Below are 22168 nucleotides of genomic sequence, written 5' to 3' on the forward strand. Positions count from 1 at the left end.
ACGTGTTGCAGCCTTCACAGATACAAACAAGCTTGGAAAGGGGGATGTAATCAGAGCTGTTCCTTGCTTTTCTGTGTTTGAGCCAGGACTTTTCCAGGTTGCTTGTGTTGATGTCTTTATCATAATCACCATTAGCATCTTCATTTTATTAAGCTAGCCCATGCTAACAGTCTTCCTGCTTCAGCCTCCTAAAAGCTGGTATGACAGTTAAGCAGTACTCTACCCGACAAGCTGTTAATTCTTTCCACAGTCTCCTCCTTGGACATGAGCAATTGCACAGGGCTAACTGCACCATCTCTAGGCAATAAGGCTCTTTCTCCAGGACAAATTCGAGAAGGCATTTTTGATCACTAGTGTTCTCATTTGGTTTTTGTCTTGGGATTTTTTTTTTTTTTAACAAAAACTCCAGGTGATTCTGTGCTTGAGGTTTTTTATGTTTTTCTTAAACACTGGCTATTCTTTGTTGCTGCCTTTTCTTTTGCTCTGACGCTGACCTTCACAGCCATATACTCTGAGCTATTATTAAGGCCTCTCTGACATTTTCATATAATATGTTCTAAAATGCTCTGCAAACTTGTTCGAACGTCTGGGCATTTGTAGCAGGAGGCATTTGGTACATCTCTCCTGAGCACAGTAATTTATTCACAGAGCTTTGCTAGGTGTTCTATGCCACAGTCACCATGAAGCATTGTTTTGTGGGTCATTGTGTGCCATGCTGTTGCATCCCTGACTGCAGCCAGTCAAAGTGTTCTGTGTGTAACTTTTATCCATACTTTACATAGCAAATCTAATGCTATTCAGTAAGTCATTCTTATAGCCTATATATCTTGAACAATTCCAAATGTGTCATAAAAATTCTCCCTATCAGTTACATTAAAATGTTTAAGCTGCTGATATATTTTTAACATGTAAGCAGTCCATAAGGGTACTTTTAAAGTGGCCACGTTCATGACCACTTCTCTGATACCCTTCTCCCACTAAATGGACCACGAGGCCGACTCTTCTTGGAGGACTGGGAAACAGATGTTAACTTGAGGTTTTTTCCTACATGTTAAAGAAAAGGAGTTAATATACAACACAATGGAGATGCTGAGACCTAACACATCAAAGATCCCTGGTGAGGCTGTCACTACATCTTGGCTCCATTCTCTCCTTTCACACACACCATGCCAGACTTTGAAGAACTGAATGAGGAGAGGCTATGTGCCTGGCAACCAATGGCTGGCTCTACTGTGAGATTCCACAGAGCTGAGTCTCTCCATGAGCCTTCCATATCTCTCCCCTGTCCTTCCGGAGACCCTGAGGCGCTGGTGAAGCACATGAGTTTGTAACATTCTACAACAGTGTTTTCCTGCCCTCCAAAAACCAGGCTGAAGCCACTGTATCCAAGCTCTGCTGTTCTCATGATGTCGGAGACTTGGGATACACGAATGCAATCATCCCCTAGAAATGTTTTCTCCTAGTTTATAATCACTATGTTTAAATTCTAGACATGTAGTGAGTCCTAAAACCTATGAGGACATAAATGGCCATGGACTTGCAAAAGGAAGTTCAGTACTTCTTCTGCTTTGAGTCAAGTTAAGGAAGGTGAGCTAGGGGAAGAGCTGGAGCCATTATTTGAACTTCCATTTCCTACCAGCATCAAAACACTCATAGCCTGCATAGTGGGCAGTGGGCAGCTGCTCTGTGCATGGTTTGGGGGATCAGCTATGAATACCTAGAAGCATCTGGAAGCTGATTGAAGGCTGAGAAAGGGGAAGGGTTGTCAACCCATGTTGGACAGGGTCCTCTCTTTGTGGGCCTGCTCTCTGTACCCCTGTGAGAGGTGAAGGAGAGAATGGAGCCAAGATGTAGTGACAACCTCACCAGGGATCTTTGATATATTTTAATGATATTCAAGGCATCTGTCTTGTTACTAGGATGAGAATATAATACAGCGGATCTGAGCAGCAGAGTCAGTAACAGTGCAGAGGGTGCCCAGGGCACCTTGGGTAGAGGAATAAGGAGCAGTGAGATGTGAGATGGGCTCCTCCTGACTTCCCAGTGTTGAGTACATACATCAGAGAGTCAGATAATCAAGTCCTGCCCCATCATCGTCCTTTCATCTCTATCCTGTGAAAAGCACCCTGATTATCCCCCCACAGAAATGATGGCTTCAGATCATCTGTAGACTTGGGTACCTTCACCTGCAGACTGAAGTTGACAAAAACAACTTTTCCAGTTTTAAGACTGTTTCTTTCTATATGCCCTTTATATGTCCTAGACTACTGTGAAACACTTAAATCACATAGATATTCCAGTGAGTGTTTTTTTTAAGTACCTTGGAGAACAGATATCTGTTGAAATGTTTTAATGATTTGGTTTTGTTTAGTTGATGCCTTTAAAGACACCCTCTGTCTGTCTGAAAACGAAAAGCAAGGAGGATCTCAGTGCCTACCCGTGTCTCTGCAGTTCCCTGTAACCCCCAAACCTGCCTTTTTATTCTACATAGTTGGTGTCTTCAGACTAAAAACGGTGTACTTTGGCTAAAGTAGCTATTGTGCCAACTGCCTTCCTGTAGTTAACCTGAACTGTTGCAGAACACTCACTCAAAATTAATACTCTTTTCTAGTCAAAAACCTATCTGTGCAGCTGGCAAGGAGAAATGTTGTGCTTCACGGTGGATTTTGCTCTGGGATTCACCTGCTTTGACGGTAAAACAAAGGTAAGATGCAGCGAATTCCTGTGGATCTGTACTTGTTACTTTGCACTCACTCAGATATGTCTGAGAGCAGGCAGCTCCCACCGGCTGTGCTTCAACCAAAGGTCTGCCTAGATGATCTGCCTTCGTACTTGCTAGTTTGGGGCCCCTGGGTGTTTACAAGCCCTAGAACCCATGCAGCAAAAACTCCAGTGAAATAGTGTTTGGCAACTATGATTCAGAGACAGACAGACAAGAATTGGGGAGGGAAGGAGAGAGAGGAAAACACAGGATGGGTTTTCATAATCTCTCTGAAGGCAAAAACCCACAACAATAGAACATAGTTTAAAAAAAAAAAAAAAAAAAAAAAAAAAACCCTTGATTAAAACCTGAGTGGCTTTGGTGAGAGTAAGCTCTGCATGTTAGTAGACTGCATCCAGGAATGGAAAGCTGTTCTTGATTCCAGCCCTTATTGATTAAAGCCGCCTGTGTGAGGAGTAGAAATCACTGGATCATTTCCATCATCATCTGAGGACTCTCCAGATTACATAAATGTGAAGAAATTCTTTGCCAATGTGAGGAGCCAATGCTCTTGCACATAATATTTATAAAAACCTACTTTGCTAATTACAATGAGTGGTTGACAAAGCATGCCTGTGAGCCATGTTGCTGTGAACTCAGGACACCAGTAGATTTAGTTTGGGGATCTCATTGGCTTTTATTAGCAAGGACAAAGCGTAACAGCCCACTGCAGATCTACAGAGCAGAAGAGTGGTTTCTGTGGGTGGCTTGAGTTGGATCAAGGGGCCCCATGCTACAGAACCCCATGGCTCACAGGAAGCAGCTTCCTGTGGTTTCTCTTGCAGAACAAAGCAGAAAGGGTGTCCCTATTGTCCATTCGGGCAAGCTTGGTTCCATTCAGATTGGTTGCTGAGGCTTAGCACTTAGGACACTCTGGACTGTTGGAGTTTTCTTGTATAAAGCTTCAGTTTGGTGATGTGCCATTTGACATGAATGATGGCAACATGGTCTGGTCTTTGGGACCTCACGCTTGAGCTCTTTCATACATATGGATTCTACTGGATCTTGTCTTCGTTTCTGTTACTAACCATAAGGACATTTCCAGAATCCTGCTTTCTGCATACCCTGTGAAGGCTCAGCTTTGGCCTCCTCTTGTTCCTAGAAATAAAGGTTCCACACTGAAGAAATAAAGGTTCATGGAAGGCTTCTAAAACCCAGCAATCTTTTTCTCATGGCTGTTTTCAAACTTCCATATCTGAGCCTTGTAGGCTATGCTCTGTGTAACCCAGTCTCTCAACCAGTTGATAAGTATTCCCAGACAGCAACTTTGTTTAGACCTCTTCCAACCAAGCATGCCCTTCCTTCTGCCAGAACAAAGATTTCAACCAGGACAAGTCTGCCCTCTAGGGGACACATGGAGATGTCTGGAGAAGGATTTTCATCACCAGTACCTGGAAGGGTACTATACTCTTCCACTTCGGGATGTCCATGATGGGGGCCCAAAGTGCTGCTTAGCACCTGCCATGAACAGAATAGGCACCACACAGAATATTCAAGCAGTCTGTGTGCAGAGGTAGAGAAATCCTGAGACAGAAAGGAACTTGCTTTTGTTACAGAACCCTGGACCTGAAAACTCACTACAAACATTCTCACTTCAGTTCCTTGCAAGGAAATTACCATGATGTTTCTCCCATAGACTCACATGGTGATTGTGGTAATAATAAAATGCAGTTACATAAAAATGAAATATCAAGAGTGGGTTTTAATTCTGCATCTAGCATCAAAGGCCATTCATGCTTATAGCACAGAGTCAGTGAGCAAATGACTTCTTGATCCTTATCAAGGGTTCTTGCCACTGTACCTTTCTGTGACCATGGCACCTGCACAGATACAGGACCTGCACTTGCTACTAATGTGATCTAGAAGCCAGACCTGAATGTTCTTGCTCACATGTCCTTCTGGGGTGCATAAGGTGTTACAGCATCTACCTTGGAGGAAGAAGTGCCTTCCATGTAGTTTCTGCTTCTTCCTCTCTGACATGCACAGTATTACACACTTCAGGGCACCAAATCTAACCTTCAGAATGCTACTTTAAGGGCAGGTTTGCATGGTCTACCTCCACATAGTCTGAAGGATTCTATGTGTGTCTTTTGTACTGCCATTGGCAATATCCTGGAATAGATCCTGGCCAAGGCCCTTACCTAGGAAGAGCAAAGCACAGGACACCAGTCCTACCGCCTGCTGGAGATTCCACTGACTGTCCACTTGTGCTTCTGTCTTTGATTTATTTATGGTGAGCCAGTCTTCTTGTCACTCCAGGGGACTAGGACAGTACACACAAGATTTTTCAGGAGGCCATTTGTGAGAATCTTACCATGTCTACCCACTTTCTGGAGTGCAGCCGGGGCAACAAGTGCAGGGGAGGAGCCTGTGGTTCCTAATGACTCGGAAGAGGCGTCTCATATTCTGCAGCTCCCTTCCTGCTTTTATAAGGATCTGTGGGAAGATCTAAGCTGCTCTGTACAGGCTACAAGCAGCATCTTCGGCCTCATGGTTGCAGGCCCCCTTGCTCTTGTGGGGGCATTGAACCCACAGTACACAGTATCAACTAAGTCATGCATCAGCCACCTTTCTTCCCTTTTAAATCCCTTCCTGCCCCCTTGTCTTCCTTTTTACCAGGCAATGTCCTTACTTCCCATGGTAGGTCTCAAATGGGGCTCTGAGGATAAGCCTTCACATTTAATCTAGCATCTTTCCCTAAAAATTAACCTTTCAACAGTTATGAATGGTATCATTTGTTTCATAATGCAGCACATGACAGCCCTTGGGGACTGGACTCCCTGGGTGACAGACTATCTAATCAGTCTGAACCTTGACCATTAAACATTAAAATTTATGTCAAGCTTTAATGCCCCCTTGGGCTACACAAAGTAGGCTGCCCTTTACCCAGAATGCCATGGATAAGGATAGGGTCAGAGATGCCTCAGTCTGTACTGAGCATACTTGTAAGCATGAGGTCTAGCCCCAGAACCCACATAAGGAAGCCAGAGGAGGCAAAGACAGGTCAATCCCTGGGGCTTAACTGGCAACCAGCCTTACCTATTTAGTAAGTTCCAACCTAATGACAGGCCTGTCTCAAAAAAAACAAAGTGGATGGCACCTGAAGAATAACTGAGGTTAACCCTCTGGCCTCCACATGCCTACCTACATACAGAAGAGGGGAGGGAGAGAAAGCAAAAGAGGGGGAGAAGGAGAAGGAGACAGAGATGGAGACAGAGACAGAGAGCGGAGAGAAGGAATGTGATGAGAAGACTCTTTCGAGGCTGCACACTGTTGAACCAGTTCATTTCTGTGTCACTGCTGAGTCATGGCTAGATCCATGACTTGGCAGTAGCTCTCCTTATCACAGGCCTAAGAAAACACAATTTGAGAATGGAATATGATTTGGTGTGAAAGCATGATAACATGCACAAGGCCTTAAGTTCCATCCTTAGGAGCACACGCGCGCGCACACACACACACACAGTGCTAGGACTCTGATAACTTTGGTTTAGTGGATATCCACATAGTTGTCCCTCATACACTAATGGCTCTGTTCTGTAGCTCCCACTCCTCTTTTACCAGGGAGAGACGAGCAGCTGTTGCCGAGCATCAGTCTATTTGTATAAGCTATTTCACTAGCATGAGGAGTAATTAGGAAGGGCAGGAGACATAGCCAAGCATGTGTCCTACCCTGATACTAAATGAAAAGACCACCATTTGTCCACTTCTAGGATGATATGTTAAAGTCATCAAAATGAGAATAAGCTAGAACACCATTCTAGGTATATGGCCTCAACCTTGGACCTGACGTGTCTACAAGCTAGCTGGCATGAGAACGTCAGTCAACACAGTTTTTGCTCTGTAGATTGATGCTAACTGATGTTCTGGTCTTGTCATGGTCCATGGAGGTTGGGGAAGAGCGGGGAATGAAAAGGTAAAGCAGAGACTGACTACTCCTCTTTACCCTCTGAGTTCCAGGCTCACATATATAAAATAAAGAACAGTCAGATACCCAAAAAAGATCTTCTTCCTCCACCAGCTATCATGAACAGTGTGAATGCCCGGCTTTGCCTCTAGTGGGATTACAGCAGCAGCGCAGGGCTGAGCACTCCAGGGCTCTGTCCCTCTCTGAAATAAGCCACACTCCAGAATTTTCTGCCACTCAAGATTGGAGGGAGCAAATAATTCTGGTGCCACTAACTGGAGCATTCCTGGAATGGTGGAAGTCTGCTTTTCTTGCCTCCTGGATGCCTCCTGCTCGTAGCAGCAATACTCCAAATTGCTCAGTGCAGATCTGGTTGCTCCATACTGGGCTGGTGCCTATGAAGCCTGTTTTCCAGGCTGGAATCCCATAATTCTATAAGGTTAAGACAGGAGGAGGTAGAAGCACAGAGACCAAAGTCAAAAGGAAAAGGAAGTGACTAAGGTATTGAGCTCATTCTGCTAGTGGAAGCAAAACACCATGATTCAAGTGTCACAGTCTCTGTGGATCCGACCAGGCATTCTAAATAGGTATCCATCTCACTTTCTACCCTCAATATATTAAAGCCCCAAGTAGTTTTGAAGTGGTGAGCAGTGGCTGTCTTTTAAATTGCCAATGGTGAAAGCAAAGGAATGGTCATATATTTCATTTATATATGCATATGTATATGATGTATATGTATACATACATATATATGTTTGTGATATATATATATATATATATATATATATATATATATATATGTGCTTTGATTGCTAAAACCACACAAAGATACCTTCCTGCTCCATGACCGAAAGCTGAGTGTTGAGATGCGCCCCCCCCCCCCCCAGCCTTTATTACTCCAGTGGGACTCAATTTCAAATCCGTCCTGATGTCTGAACCAAAGTGAGCACAATTTGTGTCATGATCTCTAAGCAACCAATCTGGGCTCTGAGTTCCCAGCTTGCAAACCCAGATCTGTGTACAGAGGCTCAACTGCATATTTCAGAAGGGCTCGGTGTTTGGAGATTAAGTAGCTTACTTAGACCACAGGCAGAAATAGTATTCACGGTTTTCAGAAGTCGTTTTCTTTTTAAATAAAAGATTACACTTTAAGTGCATGAAAGAAAGCTTGGAAGTTTGAACATTGAGACGAATGATCATGAGTCATTGAAGACAGTGAGCTAGGTAAGTGTCCACCATCCCAAGATGCTTCTGGCATCACCATGCTGAGGACCCAAGGCTCAAATGAAAAAAAAAAAACAAAAAAACCGGAATAAGCCTGCTGACCACCCCATTCTTCATGTGGGCCTGGACGTTTTGTAACATACCCCAAAACAGGAGAAGCAGAACATCATTGTTTTCCTTCGCCCCAAATAAGGGCTACATGTTGAAACTGGCGATCTTGTGCTGTGACCAGGGTGAAACTTTTCATGTCCTCTAAATTCCTGCTCTGAAAACAGCCTGGTACTCAGATCTGCCAGAGCAGGCAGAGGTTCGGCCTCAGGGAAACACAAGGATAGAATGAACAGTTCTGTGGAGTCCAAATGTCTTGAAGTATAAACACAGCATGAGCTCCAAGACTTTCCTGTTGATCCATGTCCTCAGTTAACCTCCAAGAATCTCAAAAGGAATCCTGAGGCCAGTGGGATGGCCTGGCACACGGACAGAGCCGTTTTTGAGACTTTTCAGTCCCCTCTTCCTTGTCTGCCTAACACTGAAAATGCTTTGTTCTTTTAGAAAATGATGTTTGCAATAGAAGCAACCTGTAACAATGTTGCTCAAACATTGCTAATCCCCATTGGTATTTTTCCAGGACAACAAAGATTGTGTTTTCTTGTTTTGTGAGGCAGATCCTCCCTTGGTAGCCCTTGCTGGTTTGAAGCTCACTATGTGAACCAGATTGGCTTCTAACTTGTGGGTACCTTCCCACCTTAGCCTCCTAAGGACTGAGATAACACATCTTACCTCTGAAGCACCTCAACAAGCACTCGAGCGTCACTTAAGGTAGTGGTGGAAGGCAGCGCTGCCTGTGTCCTCCTGTTGGTTCTTTGGAACCCAAGGCTGAATGATAGGATGTAGCCATGGTGGGGTGGTCCACCAGCTTTCCGTTTTAACGGGTGAGTATCTTACAGGGCAGACATGTGCCTTCAGTTGACTTCATAGTTCTGTATGCAAAGAAGGAAGCAATGGTCTTAGGAACCTTCTAGGGTAGGTACAGAAAAGCCAGGAAGAAGCAAGGTGAGGACTAGAGAGGCCAGTATGAGACCCGGAGCTGGATAGACATGGGGTCAGCCTTTGCACACTGAAGGTGGACATGTCAGAACAAGTGCCAGTTACCCAATAGGTGCTTTACATTATTAACAGATATTAATTAAATAAGTTGATTAATTAACTATAACCCTGCTTTTAAGTCACTCGTTTATTTCATCTCTCTGCAGAACGTACTCTGGAGATTCAAGTTCTCTCAGCTTAAGGGATCTTCAGATGATGGGAAAACTCGAGTAAAGCTGCTATTTCAGAATCTGGACACCAAGCAGATTGAAACAAAGGTAGTACCTGTGTACCCTACACTCATAGACACACAGGCTGAGGAAAGGCTGCCTGAGAGGGAACAAGGTCAGCCCAGAGTTAGAAGTCAACTTAAACTCAGGGCTGATACTTTTCCATTGAGAGCTTGCGACCTGAAATTGTGACAGATGAAACAAAGTATTTAATTCTAACAAAATCCACAATTTGCTTAGTAAATAGCAGCAGGAAGTCGAAGCTTGAAAATGCTCTAGAAGCCAAAATCTAATTGAGGGGTTTTGCAAGCTGCATTGTCTGATAGAATGTCTGCAGCACTGAACGTAGGAAGAAGTCCCCTGTCCCTTTCAGAAGTACTACACTGAGGTATCTCTTTATTATTAATAGGTAGACTTTCTTCATACCCTTACATAAATATGTCACCATCAACAAACTAGCTTTAATACAAACTAAAGTCAAACAAAAGTATAAATTTAGTGCATTAAAAGATGTGTATGTGTGAAATGAATACACATTGTTTAAAGACAGAAGAATGTCACCTCTTTCCTTGAATTTCTTTCTTATGAAATTAACCTGAGCATCATAACCCACGTGACATTGTTATCGGTGAAGGATTAGGGTCTATTTTTATCCTGCCCTTGTCTTGCTCCAAGAAAGAATGTTTCAGAACTGCTTTCTATGAAGAAGAGAAATAATATAGAATCGCTTGGCTTTTCTGGGTGGAGAATTGGCTAGTGGTAGAGGGACATACTGGGCAGGCTGTGGACAGTGCAAGGGTGTGGAGTCCTGAAGGGAGGTGGGAGGCTATGGGTTCCTTAGATGGAACATTCAGGCTTTGGGTTCCTGAGGTGGAGGTGGGAGGGCTGTGGCGCTCTGCAGTGAGGGCAGACTATGGCTTGAGGTGGTAAGCTAGGGGAAACTTAAAAGCTTTAAAGCCATGAGCTGGAGGAAGGGCGTGAAGCTCTGGAGCAGGTGGGGACAACCTGTGAAGCCCTAAACTAGGGTTAGCTGAGGACTCCTGTGTTTAGGCTAAAAGTGAGGGGATGAGACTCTCAGCACATTGGGCTGTTTCAGGAGGTTGCAACCTCTATGAGCCAAGTCCTGTGTCTATGTAGGGATTACTGTGGGGAGAGTGGAGCAGGGAGTGATTTGTAGCACTTTTCTTTCAGGATTTCTTCAGGGAGGGGCCTGTCACCTTTCCCTGCATCTGGCCTGTCACTCCTTCAGCCTGGGAGCCACAGGGTCCTGAGGATGTTAGTTCATGCTAGGCTTGAGGCACTGTTGTACCCTGGAACACATACATGAAGAAACAGCACATGCTTGCCTGGGATCTGAGCTGCCCCATTAGCAGGTGCTACTGTGGCATTTAAAGGTTTAATTTCCTATCTTTTAACCATCAGTCAGTCAACTGAAGGTTAGCCATGTTGATTAAAGGGGAGGATGTGTCAGCCTGTGATGAGTGGGAAATGAACATTAACTTCTCTGTGACCCTTTACCTTGGATTATGTGGATTTCCATCCTGCTTGGGAGAGAGAGAGAGAGAGAGAGAGAGAGAGAGAGAGAGAGAGAGCGCTAATATTTATAAAGGCCATCAAGATAAATAGTAGATAAGTAAGAACTTTAAACTGAAAATTTTTAATTTAGTTTAAATTATTATAATAATAGTTAATAAGCTAAACTTAGTTTAAACTAAAAATTTTAAACAACATGTGAAGATATTTTTATGAAAAAAATAAAAAATTTTATGTACATACATAGAAATGTCTGAGTTGTGTGGATATGTCTCGACAAATTCAGATGCACAGATTTGCAGCCCAGCCCTGATCCTTCACAGATCTCAGACTACCAGAGCTTCTCTAGGAACACAAGCAAGGGCAAGGCTCAACAGGCTGAAGTTTTAACTGAAGTAAAGCAAGAACAGGGGCACCTCCTAGCCTTGGAGGCTTCTGCAGGAACAGCCCTGAGCTCACCATGATGAGAGAAAGAAACAGAGGAGAAGCCTCCCCTTATACAACCCCGCTCCACTCAGAAGTAACCTCTCCATCTGGGGCTGCTATAGCTTATGAAGCAGGGAAATTAGACCTCTAGGTGTTCTTGACATTAGCACACAGCCTCAATCATTCGATCAATCAGTCAGTTGATCTCTCTCTCTCTCTCTCTCTCTCTCTCTCTCTCTCTCTCTCTCTCTGTGTGTGTGTGTGTGTGTATGCATGTGTCATATATGTGTGTTCATGTAGGCATGTGCACATGTGCATATGGGTGCACATACATGTATGTGTACTGTGTGTAGAAGCCAGAGGCTGATGTTTGACATTTTTCTCAATTCCTCTCTGCCTTATTTTTTTGAGTTTTCTCTGGACTGGGGCTCACTAATTCAGCTAGACTGGCTGGCCAGTGAGCTCCAGAAATCCACCTGTCTTGACCTGCCCAGTGTTGGGATGGAAGATGTTGTCTTTATTTGGTTGCTAAGTGTCTGAATTCAGATCTTCATGCTTATGTGGCAAACACTTTGCCAACTGAGCCATCTCCTCCACTTCTAAAATCTTCATAAATGAAAGACTTAATTTCCTGAAGTTCTATTTAGCTGAATAGGTATATGACATACCACGAGATTACGAGGAGATGCAGTATTGGGTAATGGTGGAATAACTGTCCCCACCCCCACAGCTAATGCCTGTTGTGATGTGACTCCCCACCCATGCCTTTTTTTCTGGGTTTATTGGCTATGGTTTCTTCTGTGTCTGAGACTGAGCTTCTCGGGCAGGTTTAGATAGGTTTAGCTTTGCAGCATGAAGTCCACTGCACATGTATTTAATAAGTTCATTTTAAATTTATATGTTAACACTGGAAGAAAGAGAAACTTAGTACAGAAATACAGAAAGTACTGTAAAATGTTGAGTGTGGTGGGGCATGCCTGCGATCCCAGCATTTGAGAGATGTAGGAGCATCACAAACTCATCCTTGGCTATACAGCAAGTTCAAGATCACCCTGAAATACATGAGACCCTGTCTCAAGGAAGAAAGAGAGTGGGGAAGGATAAGAGAGGGGGGAAAGAAAGAGGGTTACCAAATATACCCAGAGTTTTACAAGTTTCTCAGGAGAAAATTATTCTCATTATTAAAATGAAGTGCTTTCATCTCTGCAGACCAAGACTATCATCTTACTACTAATACCCCATCTGTATCCCTGTAACACAACACAGTCTAATGAAGAATAATTCTGTCTTTGGAAGAAACAATAGCACATAATTTTCACTCTGTAAGAGTAGTCTCTGTCATCAGGAAATCAGTGAAACCTGTCAGATGCAGAGAGAACTGGGTATAAGCAACATGAGCTGAGAGCAGGCAGCAAACAGAACTCTGCTCCTGAGTCTCCCCACAGAGACCAATGCCAGGCATGAATTACTGGTGCTGCTTCGTTAGTCACACTGAAAAACTATTTTGAAGTCAAAAGAAGCAAAGTGGAGTGGACAACCCAAAACCACCACTAGACAGATTCTTACATTGCTCATGAAGAGGAAGCAGGGACAGCTGAATGACCTCTGCAGCAGGAAGTGTAGAGACAGGGGTACAGTAACCCTCAAGAGCAGTGCTAGGTTCCAGTGTTCCTCAGAGTCATTTGAGTCTGCTTCCGTGCAAGCTTGCTCACACTGCTTAGCTATCACACAATAGCGGGTGGCTTTCTTTGGCGTTGTTTCATTTTGAGTGCTTCCCGTCTGTTGGGGAATTAGAGTTGCTGTGGTGACCATGGAATTAGAACTACCCTAATAACAGAAACACATAAGTCAATGTAATCTCTAAGCAAGTGTGCAACTCTTCTTCCATCAGAAGACACTCTGTATCAAGTGGTAACTTGATGATACAGTTACCCATCTAGGATGTCTCTGGACTGGAGCTAGTTTCTGAGGCTCTCTGGCAACTCCCATCCTAAGCTTCATGAACAAGCTGACCCTGTTGCGAGGCAAGCATGTGGGAAGCCTGTTCCCTAAAATGTGATCTCTGAAGCTTTTGCTGCTAACTCCCTTAAGGCTAGAGGTAGGAAGAAAAGAGCCCAAGGCAGGAAAAACTAACATAATTAGACACTGGGATGCTCTTTCTAGAGTGAGACAGGTGGATGCCAGTGGACACCAGCGTGTAGCTTGGGTTTGAGGACAGGTCTGTTCATAGACCTGTGAGCTTCAAGTCCTAGGTCCAACCAGATCTGGTTTCTGGCATCTGAGGCTTCCTGGTTCACAAATGCCACCTTCTCTGTATCCTCCCTTAGTGGAAGAGGCTTTTAAACAACAGCACAAATTCATAATATGGTCTCCATTCATGTAGCCCCACCATCTCCAAAGAGTCCTTTATCACTGGGGACTGAGCTATGGCATGACTTGGGGGTGTGCATTGAGTCTCAGCTGATAGTACTGTTTTCTTCTGCATGTTTTCCACACTCAGCAGGCTTCTCCAGAAGCTTCTGCCTGTGGGCAGGCATAGGATGTGTTTGTAACCATCACTGTCTGTTAAACTCAGGATGATACACATCCAGTGTGCTTCAGAGCCAGCTCACCCCAACCTCTGGAAATGATTCTTCTTTTAAATGAGCTATGAGGTTTTTGACGATAATAATAAATCATAATGTCTGTTTAAAATTTAAGTTTTAATTAAAATTTAAAGATTTTATTAGTGACAAATAAATGCCATCCAATTAGATGATCAGAAAGCCCCCAAGAGGTCCCTTAGTCACATCCTATGTCTTGGGTTTCTTCTACACAGCACAGATACCACTTTCCAGGTGCCACTTAGATTTGGGGAAAGGCAGAGGACCCCCCTCCCATCCCCCGAGAAATGAGCCTTGGCTGAACCATCACAGAGATGAGGCCCTATCTGGAAAGAGGAGATATCTAGAAAGCTGATTGAGTTACTGGATCTTTGTCAAAGGATTATCTCCACATATGAGAAGACACTGTCCCCATGAGCAAGCATCATGAGAGTGTTGGACACCCAGAAGCATAGCTGGGCTAGCTGCCCCTGCACACATGGGTTGTAAATTTGCTTTTTCCTCTATGCAAGGGAACTGCCTAGATTGTCTCTTCTACTCGCCATCCATTTTGTTAATCACTTTGCTTTTAATTATAGTTTATAAAATAAATGATTCTACAAGCAGAGACGGCTGGACACAATGTCCATCTATGTTTTGGCATGTGAGCGTACTCTCATTATTCACTGCCCCTGGAGATGAGTGAAGGCTGAAGATTCAGGTTCAAAGAAACAACTCAATGATAGGATAAAAAGTGAATTTGAGCACTGTATTTAATAAAGGGGGGGAGACAGAAGCACAAGTGTAGGAATGTCCCCCTAAAAAGGGAAATAGACGTTATCCTGCGTCCTCACTTAAACAGAAAGAAAAGCCAGGAGACTATACTAGGTATTCCTGCAGAAGTTGATGATACTCCAAGTGGCAGAGCACTTAGTAGTATGAGCCACTGCCAGCTTCGTACATTTGTAAATTGTTTGTACACCAGAATAGCCTGAAGATATCTTTCCAGGGCATCACTATCAATATTTTACCCCTTGACATTAAATTAAAAATGAGGGAAATTCTATACTGGCCTTCAAGATATTGACCTTGGTTGAAAAAAAATGTGTAGGGGTTATTTATCTTTGTCAGAACATGGAAATTTCCAAATAAAATATTTACTAGCACAGAAAAAAAAAAAGTGAAACCACACAGACAGTCTTCATTCCCAGGTTCCTTTGCTCTCGGTATGTGTGTGAGATACCCTGGAGCCAGTGCAAATTACAAAAACCATATTAGTTAAAACAGCTTTGCCTAAAGTTCTTGTTCATCTTAAAATATGTGGAAACAACAAATGTGACAGAATCAAGGTGACTTGGAGACATCATGTTGGTCTTTTAAAAAAAATCCTTCCAATGTCAATAAAATGCATTAATTTGTAATTCTGTTATTTACTGAAGGAGAAAGAATAAGAATGTGAACCAGAGGTGCTTGAGAGATGACTCAGTAGTTAAAAGCACATAGTGCTCTTGTAGAAGAAGCAAGTTTAATTTCCAGGACCCTTGCCTTTCCACTTGCAATGCCTATAACACAATTCTAGTTGAATATACTGCCATGTTTTGGCTTCCACTGGCATCTCCAGTCACATGGACATACCTGACACAGACGTACAACCATGCACATAATTTTTAAAGAATTAAAATGAATCCTTCTTTGAAAAAAAAACAATGAATCAGAGAAAACAGATGATTTCATCACCTAAAATAGACCACAGCCTAGAGACAGATTACACTGGCAATTTTGAGGGTGACAGCAAACATTTTAAAATATATGCCTTTAAAACCTGCCAAATGCTGTGGTGGTTTGGATAAGTATGGCATCTATGCTCACATATTTGAATGCTTAGTCACCAGGGAGTTGAACTATTTGAAAGAATTAGAGAGGTTAAGTTGTGTGGCCACTTTGGAGAAAGTATGTCACTAGGGGGTGAGCTTTGAGGATTTTCTGAGAGGATCTCTCAGAACCTACTCAGCATAATTTCTCCCTAATGATACCCATGAACAGACCAGTAACTACCATCTGATCTTTGCTTTTGGATCCTGCCCCTTTTTGGAATGTCTCCATCCCTACCCCTACACAAATGCACAAATGCTGTATTCAGAGATTGATGCACAAGAGAAGAAGGTACCTTCTCGTCCATTTCTTGATACCTTTACTGTGGGTTACTGACCATGTTCTTCCAGTATGATAGCAGTTGGCTTGTCTGGATACCCCTTTAACACCACTATCTACTTGTCAAGGTATACCCAGGACAAAGACAGCTGTAGAGTAGGGAAGTTGGAAAAGGTTGAAATTCTGCACTTCAGGGAACCTCAGGAATCCTGAGGATGCAGGATTGTTTGAGGTAACTCTCATTCGCAGACAGCTTGCAATATAGTGACACTATTGTACCAAGTTCCTAAAGCTCTAGCAGAGGGCACAGGGAAGGCCTGTGGGACTTCTTGGATCTCTGACTTCAAGTGACATTTCTGCAACTAATTGGCCTTGTCATTTTAGAAGATTGTTTTGAACATTTTCTCATTTTAAAACTGGAATGGGTGGTCTCTGACTTTCTTCTTACTTTATATTGTAATTTTGAGGTGAGGCAATGTTACTGATTTGACAAAGCTATGTTGGTAAAGGAATAATATCCATCTCACATTGATGTTACCCCAGTGACTGTTCCCTGATCCCTGTCCTCAGCTACGTTAATTAAAATTACACAGAGATGATAAGGGGGTTGCTGTGGGGTTACAGTTTCACCAATAGGGAAATTACAAAGTCTCCTGCTTGCCCAGCTCAGCCTTTCATTATATTTTATCAAAACCTCACCAGACTCATGGAATAAATTCTCAGAAAATTTACTAGCCATGTGGCAAGCCATTAGTAATTTAAAGACAATCATGATTGCTGACACTTGAGGTAGTAACAAAGGTTAAAAACATTGGAGGGCAGTTGGCACTTCCCATTCACTACCTGGCTGCCCAGCCAGTAAATGGAGGAACCAGAGTCTGAATTGCAAGGTGATATCTCTGTGTCACAGACATTAGCCATCAACTCAGTTCCAACCCGGCCTGGCACAGGCGAACAGGGACTGGGTCACTGGTCAGGGCTTCTGTTCAGATTTGCCTTTTTTATTACTCAGATGCTGAACTGGGGCTCCACTGACAATAAGCTATGACTAAATGTGGAAATACCTTGTTTTCTTTTGCAGTATAACACACAAGGAATCAGGAGGTTTTTATCCTAACCTGGGCTTCTCATGACTCCATTGCACTGTGGCCAGTGGCCATCTGGAAGCCCCCTTTCTCAAAATGTCAAATATGTTTGTAAAAACCAGCACATACACCACACCTAGACAAGACAGCTCAGCTGACATGAGAAAGGGGCAGCAACAGTCTATAGTTACAGACACTATATGGCTTTCTTGGCTTTTCTCCAAACTTGTTTTAAAAATAATTATCTTTATTAAATATACCTCAGGCCTGTCAGACAAATTGGAGGCGGCTGCTGTATCCCTGCTGTATGACTTCTTTCTCAAGTACACAGACTCTCTTTCTCAGAGAGTAAGAGTTGAAAGCCTACCACCACCTGTGACACATGTTTAAGGGGCCAGCAGGGAGTGGCAGGCATGGAGACAACACTGGACTCACTATAAATGTCCTGTCCCAACAGAAACCAAACATGGCTTTGGCTCAAACCTCTTGCAAAGGGGTAGTTCAGGATGGCCTTGCTGGCAGCATCTGCTTAGAATGGAAGCAGAGTGGCAGGTACCATGCCCTTGCCCAAACCAAGGATGTTCTGTGAAATGTTCAGATTCTGTATCTGGGTCGAGACTGCTTCCTGCTTCAAAAGCTCACACTCAATTCCTGGATAGGAACACTCTTGGCTGATATTTTACGTGAAGTGACTTTTTTTGTGGTAGATAGTCTTTTCAAAAATTTTTTGATGTGGCTTCAAATTACCATGCCAGGAAATACCAAGACTGCTTCGAGATGTGTGTCTCAATGCCAGTGGCCATCTGGCTGCTTCTTCCAGTGTGCCGTGCTATTATTGAGCAAATCGTAGGACTTTGTAAAGCAATTTTCAGCCTTTGTACGTAAAGCACAGCTGCGGAAGCTTCCATGATGTAGGGCTTTGTGACTTTGTCCTTCCACTTAACCCCCCTGAGAAGATGATTATGATCAGGGACATATACAGATTAAAGTAGAGTGTTGGTAAGCTTTCAAGAACTTTGTGTTTGTTCAAGAATGTTCCTCAGTCTTCCTCTCTTATGGATAAAAGTCATAAGTAGTAAAACGTCCTATCATCTCATGGTGTGAAGAAAACACATGGATGGGTGGACACCCAGAAAAGCAGCTAGGTAACTCAACTCATGGATCCAACAAACAACCAGGATAGGGGTGCCTGTGTAGCAATTATAGAATTTCATTACAAAATCCCTTTAGCAGTATGAAGAAAACCCTAAGCATCTGCAACATCTTTACCCACCCCCCCCAAAAAAAAAACTCAAACTCTTTCATGCAGGTAAAATCAAGGTTAAGCTTCACCTGCATGCAAAGGAGGATCTTACATTGTCAAGAAGAAAAGAGAACCTTTGGGTCACAGGTATAAGGAGATGGAGGACAGCTTCTAAGTGCAAGGGACCCCATACCTGTGTCTTTTCTCTCTCAGGTCAGGTATGACTTCGTGGGATTCATTTTCCAGCTGGCTCACCCTTTCCATGTACCAGCAGCTCAACTTCTTTGTCATTTCAAAGTGAATTCTCCTGTCCCCTTTCCTGGGTCACCCTCCCCTGGCACTCTGGTTGGTTCAGGGTCCTGAGCACCAGTACAGGAGCAGTTTCTGAAAGGAATGAACAAGAGACCAAGAGAGGAATGTGGGTGCGGACTTCTGTAAAGGAAGGTAGAAGCTAATTCTGCAGTATGCAATCCTTCTCTTAGAAAGAGAAGCACCTTAGTAAACACGTCAGGGATCTAGGAGGACTTTAGCACCGTTGATGAGCTGCCATCTCTCCTGTAGGCAGGTGTGCTAACTTCCCACCCCAGAGGCCCTGTCTGGCCAGCTTCAAGGAGTACAACTGAGGGACTGACAAGCCTGAGCAGGCTGTCCTCCTGAAAAAGATGAAGTTTTCTCTGTGGTCTTGCCTCGGCAGTTTACAGTATGATAAAATTTTGCTCAAATTTAATAAATGGGGTGTCAATGAATGAACAGTGCTGTTAAAAGGAATTGTACTGTTCTTTGCTGTATTGGAACTTCACCATATTGAAACAGCATAGAGTAGGAAAAAAATTCAGTGATATACTGAAATCACCTTTTTTTGCCTGTTGGATGGGTGGCGAGTTGGGGTGGATTTGTATCCCAAGACACTAAGATTGCCTTTCTCTACAACAGCGTGACATTTGAAGACCTCAACCTGTATATGGCTTTGCAGACTCATTGCCAATTGTGTTGGGTGGGGCTTGGAACTTTGTGTGGGGAATTATGTAGCGGGGAGAATAATCTCAGAGACCAGAGACTGGAAACCATAATTTGGTCTCAGAACCCATGGTAGAAGAAGAGAACTGCCTCCACAAAGTTGTCCTCTGATCTCCACATGTGTGGCACTCACAAAATCTATTATTATTTTTTTAAAAACAATTGTAACAGCTTATGTCGGTTTTATTCTTCAATATTAGTCTCTGGGAGCTTTAAGATGGAAAGTAAAGAAAGTAAAGACCCAGGAATTTAAGGTATCTCTTACCTTAAATTTAAGGAGCCCACCATCTAAAACATCTTGTTCTTGAGCATCATTTCTTCCTTTTGTTGACATGGCAACTGGATGTGGAAGAACCAAGGTCTCTCCCTCTATGTGCTGCTCACGCAGCAGGACACTTCGAAAAATGCCCATTACAAGCCACACACGGAAGAATGCACACATGCAACCAGGATAAGCAAATAGCCCCATCACCATGAGACTAACCCCACTGTCATTATTAGCCCTGGCATTTTTGCCTATGGTGAAGACATTAACCATAACTCTGATCTTTAGAAATAAGACCTAGCACAAACTAAGGAAGAAAGCTGAAGAAAGGGCATGCACCTCACCCTGTATGGAGATTAGTCTGAGTACCAATACAAACAACAGTATATCCATCTTTATACATTTATGTTGATTGTGCTGCACTGCCTTTATTTTAACATTACCTGTTTTACTATGTACTTGTACTTACCTGGAGAACAAGTCTTGGAGTACACAAAGAACTGAATTTGCTAAAAGTTGCCATAGAGCATCTTCCCAGTGACCACAGCCCTGTTTCGTTTTCCCTCAGGAGCTGGAGTTCCAGGATTTGACGGCGGTCCTCCACTGCATCCATTCCTTCATTGCCGCCAAGGTGGCCTCCCTGGACCCTGTGTTCATGGACAGCCAGAGTATGGCAAGAAGATACATGTGCAGCAGCTAAAACAAGTCTGAAAAGCGCTACAAGGAATCAAATTATTTTCTTAAGAAACAAATCTTTCCTGCACAATGTTGCAACTTTGTGTGGTTTTATAATGAGTCTATAGTTGTGATACCAATAAAAACATCACTAGTTTCACAAATGGGTCAGACTGTTGAATCTGACAGTGGGGTATCAATCTGACCAGGCACAGTGGTGGTAGGAACTCAGGGTCCTCTAAAACCATCCCATCCCAGCCTGTCTCAAACAGCCAGTGATGTAATGCTACAGTGTACTGCTAACATTTGTGAGGTCTAGATTTTATTTTTGCAAAATACCAGGTAGGAGAGTGATAAGCCACCATTTACTCTTTCTTAGGAGAAATGGGCTTCCCACAAGCAAGTTGACAACTCTCCCTTTGTCATGAGTGGGACTGGCATTTGGGTTGTGAAATGAATAGGGTGATAAATGAATAGAGAGATGAGGGAATTTGAATTATTTAGTTTTATATTAAATGCTTACATGTTTATTATGCAACTGAATGATATATCATTTAAATGTGAATTCTATTTTTTCCTAATTAATCAAATACAGCACATGCTTTGGTTTCCTTGTCTTTCATATTGTTTATAACTTCTAATCTGGGACTTTTCTATTTTTCTTATTAAAAGCAATTTAATGGAATTCTTGAGTTTCCTTTCAGAAATTCAGGCTGTGGTTAGGAAAAGGTGTGATCATATCCTCATTTGTCAAGGCTTCTATAAAAGGGCAAATGTCAACCACTGGCTGGAGCATAGCAGCCTAAGGAAACACAGGCTCCTGTAGGAAGCAGAGAGAAACACTATTGGGGGCTAGCTCTCCTTCAGACCTTGAAGCAATGAAGGGTTTTGGCAGTCAGCCACAGCTCCTTGACTGTCATCCACCCATGTTTATCTGATATCTGGGGGAAGGATAAAATTTTAACCTATCAAACATAGTTTGGGCTTCTGTTGTTGAAAATACAACCTCCTTCCTTCTTACACAATGTTTCTCCACCATGTATGTAGAATGTGTTAGACATGACACCCCTCTGAACACTTGAGGTTCCTCTCAGACTCTAGTGGGAATGGAGTGGTCTTCCTATTTTACCCTAGAACGGTCTGGGTGTGGCTTGGTTTTCATGGTTCTACTCAGACTTCCTGTTAGTTGACTGACTGTAGCAACAGGTAGTGAGAGTTTCATGAACATACCTTCAGAGGGGAAAAAGATAGAATGATGAAGTCCCCTCTCTCCAAATCCTCTTTGAGGACATATATATTGATCTCTAAGTTGAATATATATATATATATATATATATATATATATATATATATATATAGCCAAACCCACTCAAAATTGGAAGTTTTTTTGGACTAGAGTTGAGGAAATGGAGAAATTTTTCATTTTGTTTTATGAAAAAGTTCCGTATCCAGTATGGACCTTACTGCATACCAGAGAAGGTGACAGCATTTCCCCCAGAAGATTAAAACCTAAAGTTTATTTTCACATGTGTGTGAGTGCACAGTTCTTTCTGGAAGATGCACATTTTAAAAATAACCAATGCCTACTGCCTTCTGTACACTACACAGGTGCCAAGTACTGCATTCTGAAATGGTTGTGGGCACATTTTAAGCCCAGGCTCCTCCAGGTGCCAAACTCTTCACCCTTTTTATCCAAACCATTCTCCGAACAAGATACCTCAAGGATCTCATCAACTGTTCCTAGGTCAGATGTTTATTTTCTTTTGGGATATCTAACTAGTTTTAAGATCACCTCAGTTCCATATTTCTATTAGAAAATAACCAAAATTGGCTGTGATGTCTGTAGAGGCTATTCATGGGATCCCATGGGGTTCTTGCAGCTCCCAGCTCACTTAGGTGCAAGTAAAATCTGTCTTGGGTTCTTACTTCCAGGATAAAGACACTGAGGCTTATGGGGCAGCAATGAGACCGGTGATGAGCTGA

At 43.0% G+C, this 22168-nt stretch overlaps 1 protein-coding gene and 1 long non-coding RNA gene across 3 annotated transcripts in view; one reads left to right on the forward strand and one right to left on the reverse strand.

Moving 5' to 3' along the window:
• Positions 1-21447, forward strand: part of Sntg2 (syntrophin gamma 2) — a 190311-nt gene extending 168864 nt beyond the window's left edge. Inside the window, exons 11-13 of one of the 2 annotated variants that reach the window (XM_034514198.2) lie at positions 2612-2704; positions 9146-9256; positions 20079-21443. In XM_034514198.2, the coding sequence (XP_034370089.1) occupies positions 2612-2704; positions 9146-9256; positions 20079-20210 (336 nt within the window). In that variant the 3' untranslated portion in view covers positions 20211-21443. Of the gene's footprint in view, positions 1-2611; positions 2705-9145; positions 9257-20078 lie in introns of both variants that reach the window. The other variant, XM_076942023.1, reaches the window with a different exon arrangement.
• Positions 3086-13007, reverse strand: LOC143443868 (uncharacterized). The gene is made up of 3 exons (XR_013113190.1): positions 12734-13007; positions 8673-8872; positions 3086-3859 (listed from the first exon to the last, which is right to left on the reverse strand). It is a non-coding gene; the product is annotated as an uncharacterized LOC143443868 (long non-coding RNA).
• Positions 21448-22168: the final 721 nt, after the last annotated feature.

The sequence above is a fragment of the Arvicanthis niloticus genome, chromosome 11 (genome assembly GCF_011762505.2).
Source record: "Arvicanthis niloticus isolate mArvNil1 chromosome 11, mArvNil1.pat.X, whole genome shotgun sequence".
Lineage (NCBI taxonomy): Eukaryota > Metazoa > Chordata > Mammalia > Rodentia > Muridae > Arvicanthis > Arvicanthis niloticus.